Source organism: Cherax quadricarinatus, chromosome 45, assembly GCF_038502225.1.
Source record: "Cherax quadricarinatus isolate ZL_2023a chromosome 45, ASM3850222v1, whole genome shotgun sequence".
In the NCBI taxonomy this organism is placed as follows: Eukaryota; Metazoa; Arthropoda; class Malacostraca; order Decapoda; family Parastacidae; genus Cherax; species Cherax quadricarinatus.
Window position 1 is genome coordinate 617,312 of NC_091336.1, and position 16,564 is coordinate 633,875.

General features: G+C 42.3%; 1 protein-coding gene across 1 annotated transcript in view; it reads left to right on the plus strand.

The window, feature by feature from the left end:
* The first annotated feature begins 8,246 nt into the window (after positions 1-8,246).
* The window catches only part of Wdr82 (WD repeat domain 82), a 77,227-nt gene continuing 68,909 nt past the window's right edge, over positions 8,247-16,564 (plus strand). Inside the window, exon 1 of the mRNA XM_070094261.1 lies at positions 8,247-8,514. Coding sequence (XP_069950362.1) covers positions 8,354-8,514 — 161 coding nt within the window. The 5' untranslated portion in view covers positions 8,247-8,353. The remainder of the gene's footprint in view (positions 8,515-16,564) is intronic.

Consider the following 16,564-nt stretch of genomic DNA (forward strand, 5'->3'; position numbering starts at 1 on the left):
TGAGAAAGGTCTTGGGTAATATGCCAAATGTTTCAGTTTATTTTGATAACATTTATGTAATGACATCCACGTGGGGCGAACATATCCAAACATTAACATCAGTTTTGTGTAGGTTACGCTCACATGGCCTCACTGCCAAGCCGAAGAAATGCTTCCTTGGGTATAACAAGATTAGATATCTTGGACTGATACTTTCTAATAACTTTCTGCAGCCTCTCCCCAGTAAGATCAAAGCTTTATTAGAATTTAAATTCCCCAAAACCAAGACACTCTTGGTTCTGTAAATTTTTATGCACGGTTTATCCCGAACCTTACTGATCTTACAGGCATCTTATCTGACTTCCTTAAAAAGTCTGTGAAGGAACCTCTTGATCTTTCCGACGTAGCTCGGGAAAAGTTTAATGAGATTAAAAGTATCTTTTCGAAAGACCCTATACTTAAGATTCCAGATATTAATAAAACATTTTGTTTAAGAACTGATGCTTCCAATACTGGCTTAGGTGCAGTGTTACTACAATACCATGATGGTACTCCCTTTCCTGTATGCTTCCTAAGCCGGAAACTCCTTCCCAAAGAAACGAGATACTCCACCATAGAAAAGGAATGTTTGGCCCTTGTGTGGGGTATCTCCAAACTTAAATTTTATTTGCTGGGAAAAGAATTCATTTTAGAAACGGACCACAAACCTTTGATATACCTAGAAACTTTTAAGGGAACCAACAGTTGCCTCTTGAGGTGGACATTGGCACTCCAGGCTTTTAAGTTCCATATTGTGTATATCAATGGTTCATCCAATTATTTCTCTGACTGGTTAAGTCGTGACAGTCAGTAGAAGATTTCTTACCTTACGCAACTTCCATATGTTAGAATTTTCTCCTCGCCTATTCTTCTTATACTCCTTGACTATAAGTCTTGGTATGGGGGAGTGTGAGGGAAAAGTTCAACAGATAGGAGTAGCGAGGGAGTATATAATAACAACAGTTTCATTGCCGGCTACTTGTTAAGGTAGCGTAAGTCAAGCTCCCGCTATTCCCGCCTTTTTTTCCCCTCCCCGAAAGTGATAGTTTCATTGCCGGCTACTTGTTAAGGTAGGGTAAGTCAAGCTCCCGCTATTCGCACCTTTTTTCCCCCACCCCTAAAGTGATAGTTTGACTGCCGGCTGCTTGTTAAGGTAGGGTCAGTCTAGCTCCCGCTATCCCTTCCCCTCCTTCTTCCCCCCCCCCCCGAAAGGTGACGTGTGGGGCTCTGGTCCAAACAGTAATCACTAGACTCACAGCTCCCAGCCCTACTGTAAGTACATGCCTGCCTTGTATTCTAGTGGACTTATTGGTTGAAAGCTTCACTTTGGACCAATAATAAACTTAATCTTTTCAGCCTTGCTCTAAGTTGACTGTTGTAATAATCACCACGTCTTTTAGGTATTGTACTTATCATGGAGAGTGATTATTTAAGCAGTGGGTAACCTGTCTATCTTTTCAGCTTGGATGACAGAGAGGGTCACCTGTCAATCAACGAGAAAAACTGAAGGAGATGGACTAACGTCCTGGAGATGTCCCATATTGGATTTACTTGCCTGTGCACTTGTATGAAGAATCAGGACATAACCCCTCATCATTACAGCGGTCAAGAACCTGATCTCCTGTCATTGGGAAAGATTACTTACGGCCACTAGAACGAGCCAGTGGGTTGTCACCAACAACTGCAACCCTCCCCCCACATCATCAGCAACGGCTTCTATTGCAACAATACGCAGTGTCACCAACACCGGACACCCAAGTTTTTAGTGTTGAATTCAGATATCATTAATATTTTTAATTTTTAATTTTCTTTCATGTAGGATCAGTATTTCATATTTAAGTGTTTTATATTTCATATTTTCTATATAATAAAGTGTTTATGTTTGTCTGTTATTATTTCTTTTTCTGTTCATTAATTTTCCTGAGGAGGAGCCAGCCTTGGTAATACTGGAGTTTACCTGGAGAGAGTTTCGGGGGTCAATGCCCCCGCAGCCCGGTCTGTGACCAGGCCTCCTGGTGGATCAGCGCCTGATCAACCAGGCTGTTGCTGCTGGCTGCACGCAAACCAACGTACGAGCCACAGCCCGGCTGATCAGGAACTGACTTTAGGTGCTTGTCCAGTGCCAGCTTGAAGACTGCCAGGGGTCTGTTGGTAATCCCCCTTATGTGTGCTGGGAGGCAGTTGAACAGTCTCGGGCCCCTGACACTTATTGTATGGTCTCTTAACGTGCTAGTGACACCCCTGCTTTTCATTGGGGGGATGGTGCATCGTCTGCCAAGTTTTTTGCTTTCGTAGTGAGTGATTTTCGTGTGCAAGTTCGGTACTAGTCCCTCTAGGATTTTCCAGGTGTATATAATCATGTATCTCTCCCTCCTGCGTTCCAGGGAATACAGGTTTAGAAACCTCAAGCACTCCCAGTAATTGAGGTGTTTTATCTCCGTTATGCGCGCCGTGAAAGTTCTCTGTACATTTTCTAGGTCGGCAATTTCACCTGCCTTGAAAGGTGCTGTTAGAGTGCAGCAATATTCCAGCCTAGATAGAACAAGTGACCTGAAGAGTGTCATCATGGGCTTGGCCTCCCTAGTTTTGAAGGTTCTCATTATCCATCCTGTCATTTTTCTAGCAGATGCGATTGATACAATGTTATGGTCCTTGAAGGTGAGATCCTCCGACATAATCACTCCCAGGTCTTTGACGTTGGTGTTTCGCTCTATTTTGTGGCCAGAATTTGTTTTGTACTCTGATGAAGATTTAATTTCCTCATGTTTACCATATCTGAGAAATTGAAATTTCTCATCGTTGAACTTCATATTGTTTTCTGCAGCCCACTGAAAGATTTGGTTGATGTCCGCCTGGAGCCTTGCAGTGTCTGCAATGGAAGACACTGTCATGCAGATTCGGGTGTCATCTGCAAAGGAAGACACGGTGCTGTGGCTGACATCCTTGTCTATGTCGGATATGAGGATGAGGAACAAGATGGGAGGTAGTACTGTGCCTTGTGGAACAGAGCTTTTCACCGTAGCTGCCTCGGACTTTACTCTGTTGACGACTACTCTCTGTGTTCTGTTAGTGAGGAAATTATAGATCCATCGACCGACTTTTCCTGTTATTCCTTTAGCGCGCATTTTGTGCGCTATTACGCCATGGTCACACTTGTCGAAGGCTTTTGCAAAGTCTGTATATATTACATCTGCATTCTTTTTGTCTTCTAGTGCATTTAGGACCTTGTCGTAGTGATCCAGTAGTTGAGACAGACAGGAGCGACCTGTTCTAAACCCATGTTGCCCTGGGTTGTGTAACTGATGGGTTTCTAGATGGGTGGTGATCTTGCCTCTTAGGACCCTTTCAAAGATTTTTATGATATGGGATGTTAGTGCTATTGGTCTGTAGTTCTTTGCTGTTGCTTTACTGCCCCCTTTGTGGAGTGGGGCTATGTCTGTTGTTTTTAGTAACTGAGGGACGACCCCCGTGTCCATGCTCCCTCTCCATAGGATGGAAAAGGCTCGTGATAGGGGCTTCTTGCAGTTCTTGATGAACACAGAGTTCCATGAGTCTGGCCCTGGGGCAGAGTGCATGGGCATGTCATTTATCGCCTGTTCGAAGTCATTTGGCGTCAGGATAACATCGGATAGGCTTGTGTTAATCAAATTTTGTGGCTCTCTCATAAAAAATTCATTTTGATCTTCGACTCTCAGTCTGGTTAGCGGCTTGCTAAAAACTGAGTCATATTGGGACTTGAGTAGCTCACTCATTTCCTTGCTGTCATCTGTGTAGGACCCATCTTGTTTAAGTAGGGGCCCAATACTGGGCGTTGTTCTCGATTTTGATTTGGCATAGGAGAAGAAATACTTTGGGTTTCTTTCGATTTCATTTATAGCTTTTAGTTCTTCCCGCGATTCCTGACTCCTAAAGGATTCTTTTAGCTTAAGTTCGATGCTTGCTATTTCTCTGACCAGTGTCTCCCTGCGCATTTCAGATATATTGACCTCTTTTAGCCGCTCTGTTATTCTTTTCCGTCGCCTGTAAAGGGAGCGCCTGTCTCTTTCTATTTTACATCTACTCCTCCTTTTTCTTAGAGGAATAAGCCTTGTGCATACATCGAGTGCCACCGAGTTAATCTGTTCTAGGCATAAGTTTGGGTCTGTGTTGCTTAGTATATCTTCCCAGCTTATATCGGTTAGGACTTGGTTTACTTGGTCCCACTTTATGTTTTTGTTATTGAAGTTGAATTTGGTGAATGCTCCCTCGTGACTAGTCTCATTTTGTCGGTCTGGGGCTCCTCGCATACATGTCTGAACCTCAATTATGTTGTGATCTGAGTATATTGTTTTTGATATGGTGACATTTCTTATCAGATCATCATTGTTAGTGAATATGAGGTCTAGTGTATTCTCCAGTCTAGTAGGCTCTATTATTTGCTGGTTTAAATTGAATTTTGTGCAGAGATTTAAAAGCTCGTGTGAGTGTGAGTTTTCATCAGAGCTGCCTCCTGGTGTTATTTCTGCAACAATATTATTTGCTATATTCCTCCATTTTAGGTGCCTTAAGTTGAAATCCCCCAGGAGCAAGATGTTGGGTGCAGGAGCTGGAAGATTTTCCAGACAGTGGTCAATTTTTAACAGCTGTTCCTGGAATTGCTGGGATGTTGCATCCGGAGGCTTGTAGACTACCACAATGACTAGGTTTTGGTTCTCGACCTTTACTGCTAAAACTTCCACTACGTCATTTGAGGCATTAAGCAGTTCTGTGCAAACAAGTGACTCTGCAATGTACAGGCCAACCCCCCCCTTTTGCCTGTTCACTCTGTCACATCTGTATAGGTTGTAACCTGGGATCCATATTTCATTGTCCAAGTGATCCTTTATGTGGGTCTCAGTGAAAGCCGCGAACATTGCCTTTGCCTCTGCAAGCAGTCCACGGATGAAAGGTATTTTGTTGTTTGTTGCTGGCTTTAGACCCTGTATATTTGCAAAGAAGAATGTTATCGGACTGGTGGTATTGTTGGTACTGGGGGGGGATTTTTTTTCTGGCATTAGTATCTGTATCTGTTGGTTTGGAGTGGAGGCCATCGACTGTGGTTCCACTCCAGGAATGACTGGATTTGGTGTACGATTTCTGCATTTCCTGCCAGTATTTTTTCCTTCCTGGCACTAAAAAACCTCTCCCTCTTGAGTGGCTGTGGCTACCCAGGTTTTCCCATGGCCTGGATGTTTTGTATCTTTTTGTCCCCTTTAGATGGTATGCCTGGCAATTTAAGTTATAGCACAGTCTTTCCTGTACTGAAGAGGTACACATTTCAGGGTGAAAAAGCTTACAGGAAGGGAGTTTGCATTTTCCTGTTGTCATATGGGCATGGCATTTTCTAGGGTGGTCATAGTTGCACGTCCCATCTGTTTTTCCAAATTTCCCATGCCAGCAGATACCAAGTGCATAGTATGTGCACAGGCTTGGTTTCCGCTTGCCTTGGGTTTCTGTGACTGTATTCCCTGTTGGTGCATGTTTCCCTGTCTTACTTCTATCCTCCCTAGCACCAACAATGGAGCTCCCACCAGTTGTTTTTGGTAATTTATCCTCACTATTGCTATTGGAGTCCTCTTGTTTGCTATTTCCTGCGGTATTTCTAGTTTGCAATATTGGTTTTATCTTATCTTTGACTACACTTGTTTCCCTACTATGGCTCCTGTCCCCTATGAGGTCATTTATATGTATTCCTTCCTGCGTATAATTCCCGACTACCTGGACAAAATCTCCAGCTTCACCATTACTGTCTCCCAGGACAGTATCTCCAGCTTCACCATTTCCGTCTCCCAGGACAGCACCTCCAGCTTCACCATTACTGTCTCCCAGGACAGTATCTCCAGCTTCACCATTTCTGTCTCCCAGGACAGCACCTCCAGCTTCACCATTACTGTCTCCCAGGACAGCACTATCAGCCCCACATTTACTGACTACCAGGACTTCATCTCCAGCCTTACAGTTTCTGACTACATGGCCAGTGTCAAGGGCAGTACCATTCAGCCCAGACTTTTTATGTTCCCATCTGTTGTAGAAAGCTTCCAGGTTTTCTATGAAAGCAGCTTTGATGTTGTCATCTTTTAATACCCTTGTGATTTTAGTCCACAGATTTTCCTCATTTGGGCATACCCAGAAACACTTCTCTGTTTTAATACTGCTTGTTGTGTTACAGGGCTGAGTAAGCCTTCACAATTTAGGATCTTCTCCCTATCAGATATCGGTGTACTCCGATCACAATTCTTTGACCTTCATAAATACTATGAAATCGAAGAACGCCCGAATACTTCGTTAGGCTTTGAGAATTCAACCCTTCTCTATTACTATTTCCCATATAAAAGGAAAACATAATCTCACAGCTGATGCACAGTTAGGCCTGAGTGGTTGAGGGGGGAGGATGTGTGTGTTGAGTGAAGTCCTAGGCCTTCTATATCAGAACTGCTTATCTCACCAGACTGATAACTCATCTTGCAACAAATATCGTTGGAGAGCAGCTGAACTGCTGCTGGAACTCTTGTGTGTGAACTGTGACTAGTGATATACCTAGTGAAACACAAACATGTTGATTTGAAGTGGCTGTAGGAGGCTACACCTTCACTCCACCTCGCCTGTCTGCCCTCCTTCCTCGATTTGGAACTCAGCCATTCGCCTCTATTTACTTATGGTCTAGAGGCGGTTTTTGCCAGACCACATAAATGCTTGAGTGCCCGTGTCAGTCCTCTGTGCCGCACTCCACTCATCTTACGAATATGTCTCCTGTGTGCCTACCTGCCTGCTACAAGCAAATATCCAAGTGGTTGACGCGGACTTAGCAAGCACATTCAAGCAAGCTTGAAAGCAGCATTCCAAGCTAGCCAGGACAAGCTAAGGCAGCCTGCAGTTACAGCTCCTGACCCCCAGCATGTCTATGTATACGTTCTACAGTGCTGCTGGCATACCAGTGTTTCCTGTAGTGGCTTAGTTAAGAACAACTTAACGAGCATTGCAGTACTGACTTTTTAAGTGGGACATGCCAGAGGTTCACCTATAAACATAGTAAGTTTGTGCTAGAAGTGTTAAGTGCTGCAGATTTGTTGTAACTATTTGCATGAGTGGATTTCACTGACTTAGGACATTGTGCTACCATCAATACCTACGTAGGCTTAACCCACTGTTGTGGGTCATTGTTAACCCACTGTTGTGAGTCACTGTTAACCCACTGTTGTGGGTCACTGTTAACCCACTGTTATTGGTCACCGCTAACCCACTGTTGTATGTCATTGTTAACCCACTATTGTGGATCACTGTTAGCCCACTGTTGTGGGTCACTGTTAACCCACTGTTGTGGGCCACTGTTAACCCACTGTTGTGGGTTATTGTTAACGTACTGTTGTGGACCACTGTTAACCCAGTGTTGTGGACCATTGTTAACCCTCTGTTGTGGGCCATTGTTAACGCACTGTTGTGGGCCATTGTTAACCCACTGTTGTGGGCCATTGTTAACCCACTGTTGTGGGTCACTGTTAAGTCATTGTTGTGGGTTACCTGCTGAGAAAAGGAAATAAACGACCATAATAAAACCAAGCCGTGCTGCTTAGCTTTCTTGGATTACTGACCTTCCTGGTTTAGAACCCACCAGGAAGTAAAACTAGGGGCCAGGAGCTGAGACTCGACCCTTGCCAATATATGCAGGCGAGTCATTCTTGGTATAACCAATTTAAAGTTGGCGGGGAGTGTGTGAGGGTGAGAGCAGCCAATCAGAGCTCAGTCTTGTGTTTGTTTACCTGCTTCAACAATGAACACCTTCACAATGTCACACAAACTCTCTCTCAACTCAATAATGTTATACGAAGACGAGGAAAAAAAATTATTCCGTATTATTAGATGATATATATTTGTCATTTTATTGCTTAAACTCATGGTAATTATATAAACTGTAATGACAATAAGTATTAATGGTTACAAGTGTGTATAATATATATAAATTGTTTACTATGTTAATGTTATTTGTATTTGGGAATTTTATGTATATAGGGGATTTAATAAGTATTTTTTTGGTTAGTGGTTATGTTTAGTAAATAATGTGATATGCTCCGTATATATTTCTTTATGGTAGACTGGGACCAATCAGAGTGCAGAATGGGGTAAGCCAATGAGGAGGGCTGTCTCGTCAGCCAATGAACGTGCAAAGCTCGCCGGCTGGGCCAATGAGAAGCCCCAGAGGGGTAGCCAATGAGGGAAGGAGGGAAGCAGTGAAGGCAGCACCGTCGTCGAGAAATGACAACAAAAGGTTGTTTGAGTAGACTGTTAGTGTAGGTGGTGTGAGGTGGGGGCGGCGGCGGCCATGAAGCTGGTGGATCACGTGGTCAGGTCCTTCAGAGTGGCTAAACTCTTCCGTGACAACACTGAACGTATCAATAATATTGACTTCTCTCCCAGTGGTGACCTCCTGCTCACCTCCAGTGACGACGACCAGATCGTCATCTATGACTGTGAGAAGGGAACGTAAGTATGGGGCCCACACTCACACATTCCTTCACTCACCTGCGCTCTATGTTCACCTAGTAGTAAGTAGGTACCTGGGTGTTAGGTGACTGGTGTGGGTGGCATCCTGGGGGACAACGTTGAAGGATCACAATGGAAATAAGACAGTCCTCGATGACGTACTTTCTTGTGTTATCTGGGTGGCTAACTCTTTCCCAGGTTAATAAAAATAATAATAAGGCGCTGTATAATCCTACGGGTTTAGCGCTTCCCCTTGATTATAATAATCTACAAGTACATGTACAAGGTATACAGTCCTAGCTGACATCAATGACATGCTACTATATAGAAAGTCACTTATTATGCTCAACATTTCCCGCAAATTAGGTCAGTTTTGTCCCAGGATGCGACCCACACCAGTCCACTAACACTCGGGTACCTGTTTTAGTGAAAAGTGAACAGGAACAGCAGGTATCTTAAGGAAATAAGTCCTAATTTTTCCAACCGTACTGGGGATCGAACCATAGACCTCAGTGTGTGAGCTGATTGTGCTAGCGACTGAGCTACTGGACGCCTAAGTTGAAAATTGAATAAAATACTGACAAATTGATGATTAAGACATGTGGTCAGGGGCTGACCACCTTAAATACTATTTCAACAAGGCTGATGGACTGATTACATTGTCTTTGATTTCATTACTACATCTGTTGCATGTGTATTTGACTGAAGAAGCCTACTGTGTAGGCAGAACATTTCAACAGTAAAGATACCCAACTGTTGCACATGTGTCTCCAGGTTAAAAATCCCAGCAAATCTTATCTTTACGTAAAATACTCTGCATGTTAATGTAAATAACTCTGTTTTCTTTATTCTTAGTACTTTTATTGTAATTGATTTTCACACAGTCGAGTTACTTACCTGTTTTAACTTTTAAGGTTAAAATAATATATTATAAGGCCCCAATGGAAATAAGTCACTCTGCCTTTTTCTAGGGGTTATCCTAAGTAATTTACAATATAATAATACTGTAATAATAATAATAATAATAATAGTAGTAGTAAAGTATGATAATTATATAGATACAGGTATACATAAGTATACATAGGTATACATAAACTTGCTAGTGGGATTCAAAGTGTTTCTGGTAAAACTTGGCCTATACCTAAACTTTGCATAGTTTTATTATTGTAATTTAAAGGTCTAATACATGAGACCCCTAAAAGGAGGTTCCTTGATGCTGGTGAAGGGTTCTTGAGGAAATTGTATCTGCTCCAGTTCCCTAAATTAAGCCTGAATACCTTCCATCCCTCCCCTCTCACAGGTGCTGTATAATCCCTATGGGTTTAGTGCTCCCATAATAATAATAATAATAATAATAATAATAATAATAATAATAATAATAATACAAGAGAACTGTGTGGAAAAATGTGTACAACTCGGGATATTTATTGAAGGAAGTTCATGCTGATGAGGGGCTCTTGATCCATGGAATTGGACCTGTGCTCCTGTTCCTTCAGTTGAGCCTGAATGGTTTCCATTTCTACAGGTGCTGTATGACCCTTGTGGGTTTACTGCTCCCCTTTATGAATTTATATTAATAATTATCATTAATGATTTACCAAGAATTTCTTTGGTACTAATGCAAGACAGTTGAAAAAGGAGTACAGTGGACCCTCAGGTAACAGCATTAATCTGTTCCAGAGAGCTTGCCTTTAACCAATTTTGCCATTAGCCGAATTAATTTTCCCCGTAAGAAATAATGGAAATCCAATTAATCCGTTTCAGACAGCCAAAAGTATTAACAAAAAAAATTTTTTTTATAGAGTAAATATAGATATATACATACAAAAAACAAAGACAAATAAATATAAAGCACTAATAAAATGGATAAATGAACATTTATCATCACACTTACCTTTATTGAAAACTCTTGTTGGTGTATGGCAGACAAGGCAGAGGGAGGGGAGACGAGTTTATTGTTGGAGAATATGACACTAATATCAACTCTATGGCTTATTTATCCATCATAATTCATCTGATATGACATAATAAACAATATTAATAACATAGAACCATGATATATACTCTAGAATGAATAAAATATATAAAATATGTCATAATGTGTCATACATAGCAGCATACTGTATATGTAAAGTACCTATGGTAACCCAGAAAAGTCAGTGACGTGTATTTCCTTTGGGGTTCTTTTATATTTACACTTATATTTACTTTTATACTTACACTTTTATATTTACACTTACCCTGGAGGAGATATTAGTTTAATTAGGTAGTTTGATGGAGGAGATGCTGGCAGAGGTTTAGGGTGGTGGAAGATAGCAGGGCAGCATATGTTCATTGGCCTGATACACATCCAACAACATTGGAGAGTTACTTTCGTGTCATTTTTCTATCACTTACTCGTTCAACTTACTTGCTACACTGTTAATTCTACACTTTATCACTGGCTTGCTCTATAGCCTTTATCGATACCTGCTGCTTTAGTATTGTACATATCATAGAATCACTGAATCACTGCAGAAGGCACATTCTCCCCTGTCTCTTTCTCCTCCACTTTGGTACTTTGCTACAAGTTTTTCTTGAAGTCTTTTGTGTTTCTTTCCCTCTTTACCACAAGGCTGACACTAGAAGCTTTCTTTGGGCCCATGGTGGCTTATTTAGCAGTTACGAGCACAAAAAACAACGGAATAATATAAAATATATTACATGTACACATGGAATTGTCCTCTCTGGCTTGTAAACAATGGCACACTAGCTGTACATGGGCTCATGCTGCCTGGACACGTTCGGGATGAATGTCCTTAACCAAGCTTTTGGGCGTTAGCCAAGGCAATATTTTGACGCAAAAATGAGCCACTATCAAAATTTAGGGGGCCCAGTCCCTGAACCCATCATGTACCTCTGTAATCTGTAAATACCTTTGTAACTTGTCATAATTGTGACCAGATCTACCTGGAGTTCATTACCTTTGTAACTTGCTCAGCTATCAAAACTTTGGGGCCCAGTCCCTGAACCCATTATGTACCTCTGTAGTCTTTTGACTACCGCCCATAGGATGGGTATGGGGTGCATTATAAACATATTAAACTAACTAAAACTGTCCGATTTTGGCATTAGCCGATGCTGCCGTTACCTGAGGGTCCACTGTATATATAGCAGCTGCAGTCAGCGGACTATGAGAACGTAGTAGACAAAGAGTGAGAAAGATTCTTTATTTCAAATTTTTACATATACAAACTATACAATAATCAGGAAATCTATAGTATCTTCCTGTAGTTTTTTGTTCAAAATAACATAATGTAGAACACCACAGCTGGCCTTCATTTGTCAGCTTCTCACCTATATATTAATAATAATAATAGCAATCTTTATTTCTACAAGTATATGTACAATGTATACAGCCCTAGCTGACATAAGTGACATCCTAGAAAGCCCCTTGTTATGCAGAGTATTTACTGATAAGTGAACAGGGACAGCAGGTGTCTTAAGCAAACACATCATAATGTTATTCGTGTAACCTGTTCTCAAGGCTACCCAAGGAATAATCTTCAATAACCCTGTTAACCATACAAATACTCCTCTATGGAAATCTATCGTGTTGGTCACCTTGATGCAGGTGAGAAGTTTCATAGTCAGGGAACAGCAGCTATGCACATCTCTGGATTGAATCTTGTTGCCTCCCATTTCCAAGGTGCTGTAAGGCCTAATGTGGTTGTAGCACTCCATTAATATAACAATAATTTTTTAGATTAAGCCACATTCGTTTATTCTATATAGTATACTTTTTGTGACTGTAATGTGCACACTTAAGACCAGTGTAAAATTTTTCTTATATAAAATCTAAATACAAACTTCATAATACTTGTAATACAAGTGCAATGTTCCATAACTGTCCCAAAAACAATATACTCGGATCACAACATAATTGAGGTTCAGACATGTATGCGCGGAGCCCCAGACCAACAAAATGAGATTAGTCACGAGGGAGCATTCACCAAATTCAACTTCAATAACAAAAACATAAAGTGGGACCAAGTAAACCAAGTCCTAACCGATATAAGCTGGGAAGATATACTAAGCAACACAGACCCCAACTTATGCCTAGAACAGATTAACTTGGTGGCACTCGATGTATGCACAAGACTTATTCCTCTAAGAAAAAGGAGGAGTAGATGTAAAATAGAAAGAGACAGGCGCTCCCTTTACAGGTGACGGAAAAGAATAACAGAGCGGCTAAAAGAGGTCAGTCTATCTGAAATGCGTAGGGAGACACTGGTCAGAGAAATAGCAAACATCGAACTTAAGCTAAAGGAATCTTATAGGAGTCAGGAATCGCGGGAAGAACTAAAAGCCATAAATGAAATCGAAAGAAACCCAAAGTATTTCTTCTACTATGCCAAATCAAAGTCGAGAACAACGTCCAGTATTGGGCCCTTACTTAAACAAGATGGGTCCTACACAGATGACAGCAAGGAAATGAGTGAGCTCAAGTCCCAATATGACTCAGTTTTTAGCAAGCCACTAACCAGACTGAGAGTTGAAGATCAAAATGAATTTTTTATGAGAGAGCCACAGAATTTGGTTAACACAATCCTATCTGATGTTATCCTGACGCCAAATGACTTCGAGCAGGCGATAAATGACATGCCCATGCACTCTGCCCCAGGGCCAGACTCATGGAACTCCGTGTTCATCAAGAACTGCAAGAAGCCCCTATCACGAGCCTTTACCATCCTATGGAGAGCGAGCATGGACACGGGGGTCGTCCCACAGTTACTAAAAACAACAGACATAGCCCCACTCCACGAAGGGGGCAGTAAAGCAACAGCAAAGAACTACAGACCAATAGCACTAACATCCCATATCATAAAAATCTTTGAAAGGGTCCTAAGAAGCAAGATCACCACCCATCTAGAAACCCATCAACATGGGTTTAGAACAGGTCGCTCCTGTCTGTCTCAACTATTGGATCACTACGACAAGGTCCTAGATGCACTAGAAGACAAAAAGAATGCAGATGTAATATATACAGACTTTGCAAAAGCCTTCAACAAGTGTGACCATGGCGTAATAGCGCACAAAATGCGTGCTAAAGGAATAACAGGAAAAGTCGGTCGATGGATCTATAATTTCCTCACTAACAGAACACAGAGTAGTAGTCAACAGAGTAAAGTCCGAGGCAGCCACAGTGAAAAGCTCTGTTCCACAAGGCACAGTACTCACTCCCATCTTGTTCCTCCTCCTCATATCTGACATAGACAAGGATGTCAGCCACAGCACCGTGTCTTCCTTTGCTGATGACACCCGAATCTGCATGACAGTGTCTTCCATTGCAGACACTGCAAGGCTCCAGGCGGACATCAACCAAATCTTTCAGTGGGCTGCAGAAAACAATATGAAGTTCAACGATGAGAAATTTCAATTACTCAGATATGGTAAACACGAGGAAATTAAATCTTCATCAGAGTACAAAACAAATTCTGGCCACAAAATAGAGTGAAACACCAACGTCAAAGACCTGGGAGTGATCATGTCGGAGGATCTCACCTTCAAGGACCATAACATTGTATCAATCGCATCTGGTAGAAAAGTGACAGGATGGATAATGAGAACCTTCAAAACGAGGGATGCCAAGCCCATGATGACACTCTTCAGGTCACTTGTTCTATCTAGGCTGGAATATTGCTGCACACTAACAGCACCTTTCAAGGCAGGTGAAATTGCTGACCTAGAAAATGTACAGAGAACCTTCATGGCGCGCATAACGGAGATAAAACACCTCAATTACTGGGAGCGCTTGAGGTTCCTGAACCTGTATTCCCTGGAACGCAGGCGGGAGAGATACATGATTATATACACCTGGAAAATCCTTGAGGGACTAGTACCAAACTTGCACACGAAAATCACTCACTATGAAAGCAAAAGACTTGGCAGACAATGCAACATCCCCCCAATGAAAAGCAGGGGTGTCACTAGCACGTTAAGAGACCATACAATAAGTGTCAGGGGCCTGAGACTGTTCAACTGCCTCCCAGCATACATACCTGGAGGTTACCTGGATTTTATTCCGGGGATCAACGCCCCCGCGGCCCGGTCCATGACCAGGCCTCCCGATGGATCAGGGCCTGATCAACTAGGCTTTTACTGCTGGCCGCACGCAGTCCAATGTACGAGCCACAGCCCGGCTGATCCGGCACTGACTTTAGGTATCTGTCCAGCTCTCTCTTGAAGGCAGCCAGGGGTTTATTGGCAATTCCCCTTATGCTTGATGGGAGGCTGTTGAACAGTTTTGGGCCCCGGACACTTATGGTGTTTTCCCTTAGTGTACCAATGGCGCCCCTACTTTTTATTGGGGGCATTTTGCATCGCCTGCCCAGTCTTTTACTTTCGTAGGGAGTGATTTCTGTGTGCAGATTTGGGACCATTCCTTCCAAGATTTTCCAAGTGTAGATTATGATATATCTCTCCCTCCTGCATTCCAACGAGTACAAGTCAAGTGCTTCCAAGTGTTCCCAGTAGTTAAGGTGCTTGACAGAACTTATACGTGCAGTAAAGGATCTCTGTACACTCTCTAGATCTGTGATTTCACCTGCTTTGAATGGAGATGTTAATGTACAGCAGTATTCCAGCCTAGAGAGAACAAGTGATTTGAAAAGGATCATCATGGGCTTGGCATCTCTCGTTTTGAAAGTTCTCATTATCCATCCTATCATTTTCTTTGCACGTGCGATCGTGGCACTGTTGTGATCCTTGAAAGTGAGATCCTCAGACATTACTACTCCCAGGTCCCTTACATTATTTTTCCGCTCTATTGTAAAGCCGGAGTCAGTAGTATACTCTGTTCTAGTTATTATCTCCTCTAGTTTTCCATAACGGAGTAGTTGGAATTTGTCCTCATTGAACATCATATTGTTTACCGTTGCCTACTGGAAAACTTTGTTTATATCTTCTTGGAGGTTAACCGCGTCCTCAGCAGATGACAGCCTCATGCAGATCCTAGTATCATCCGCAAAGGATGATACGGTGCTGTGGTGTATATCTCTGTTTATGTCTGATATGAGGATAAGGAATAAGATGGGGGCGAGTACTGTGCCTTGTGGAACAGAGCTCTTCACTATGGCAGCCTCCGATTTAACTCTGTTGACCACTACTCTTTGTGTTCGATTTGTTAGGAAGTTGAAGATCCATCTCCCCACTTTCCCAGTTATTCCTTTAGCACGTATTTTATGGGCTATTACGCCATGATTGCATTTGTCAAATGCTTTTGCAAAGTCTAAAGGGGGATTACCAACAGACCCCTGGCAGTCTTCAAACTGGCACTGGACAAGCACCTAAAGTCGATTCCTGATCAGCCGGGCTGTGGCTCGTACGTTGGTTTGCGTGCAGCCAGCAGTAACAGCCTGGTTGATCAGGCTCTGGTCCACCAGGAGGCCTGGTCACAGACCGGGCCGCGGGGGCGTTGACCCCCGGAACTCTCTCCAGGTAAACTCCAGGTTATGCATTGTTTCCTTACTGCACCACTATGCATTGTTCCTTGCTGTCCCATTATGCATTGTTTCATTATCTTCCAATTGTGAATTGTTCCCTCACCTTCCCATTATGCATTGTTTGCATACTTTCCCGTTATGCCCTGTTTGCTTACCTTCCCATTATGCATTGTTTCATTACCTTCCCATTATGCATTGTTTCCATACCTTATAATTGTGCATTGTTCCCATACCATTACATTATGCATTGTTCCCATACTGTCCCGTTATGCACTGTGTCCTTACTTTCCCATTATAAATCGTTTCATTTGCTTCCCCATGAATATTAAGTTTCCACTAATCATAGAACAGAGATGCTGCTGGAGGTATTACCTCCTTGTATAACTGAATTAACCCTTTCAGGGTTTCGGCCGTACTAGTATGGCTTACGCCCCAGGGTTTTTGACGTACTAGTACACCTAAATTCTAGCGTCCTCAAATCTAGTGAGAGAAAGCTGGTAGGCCTACATATGAAAGAATGGGCCTATGTGGTCAGTGTGCGCAGTATAAAAAAAAACCTGCAGCAC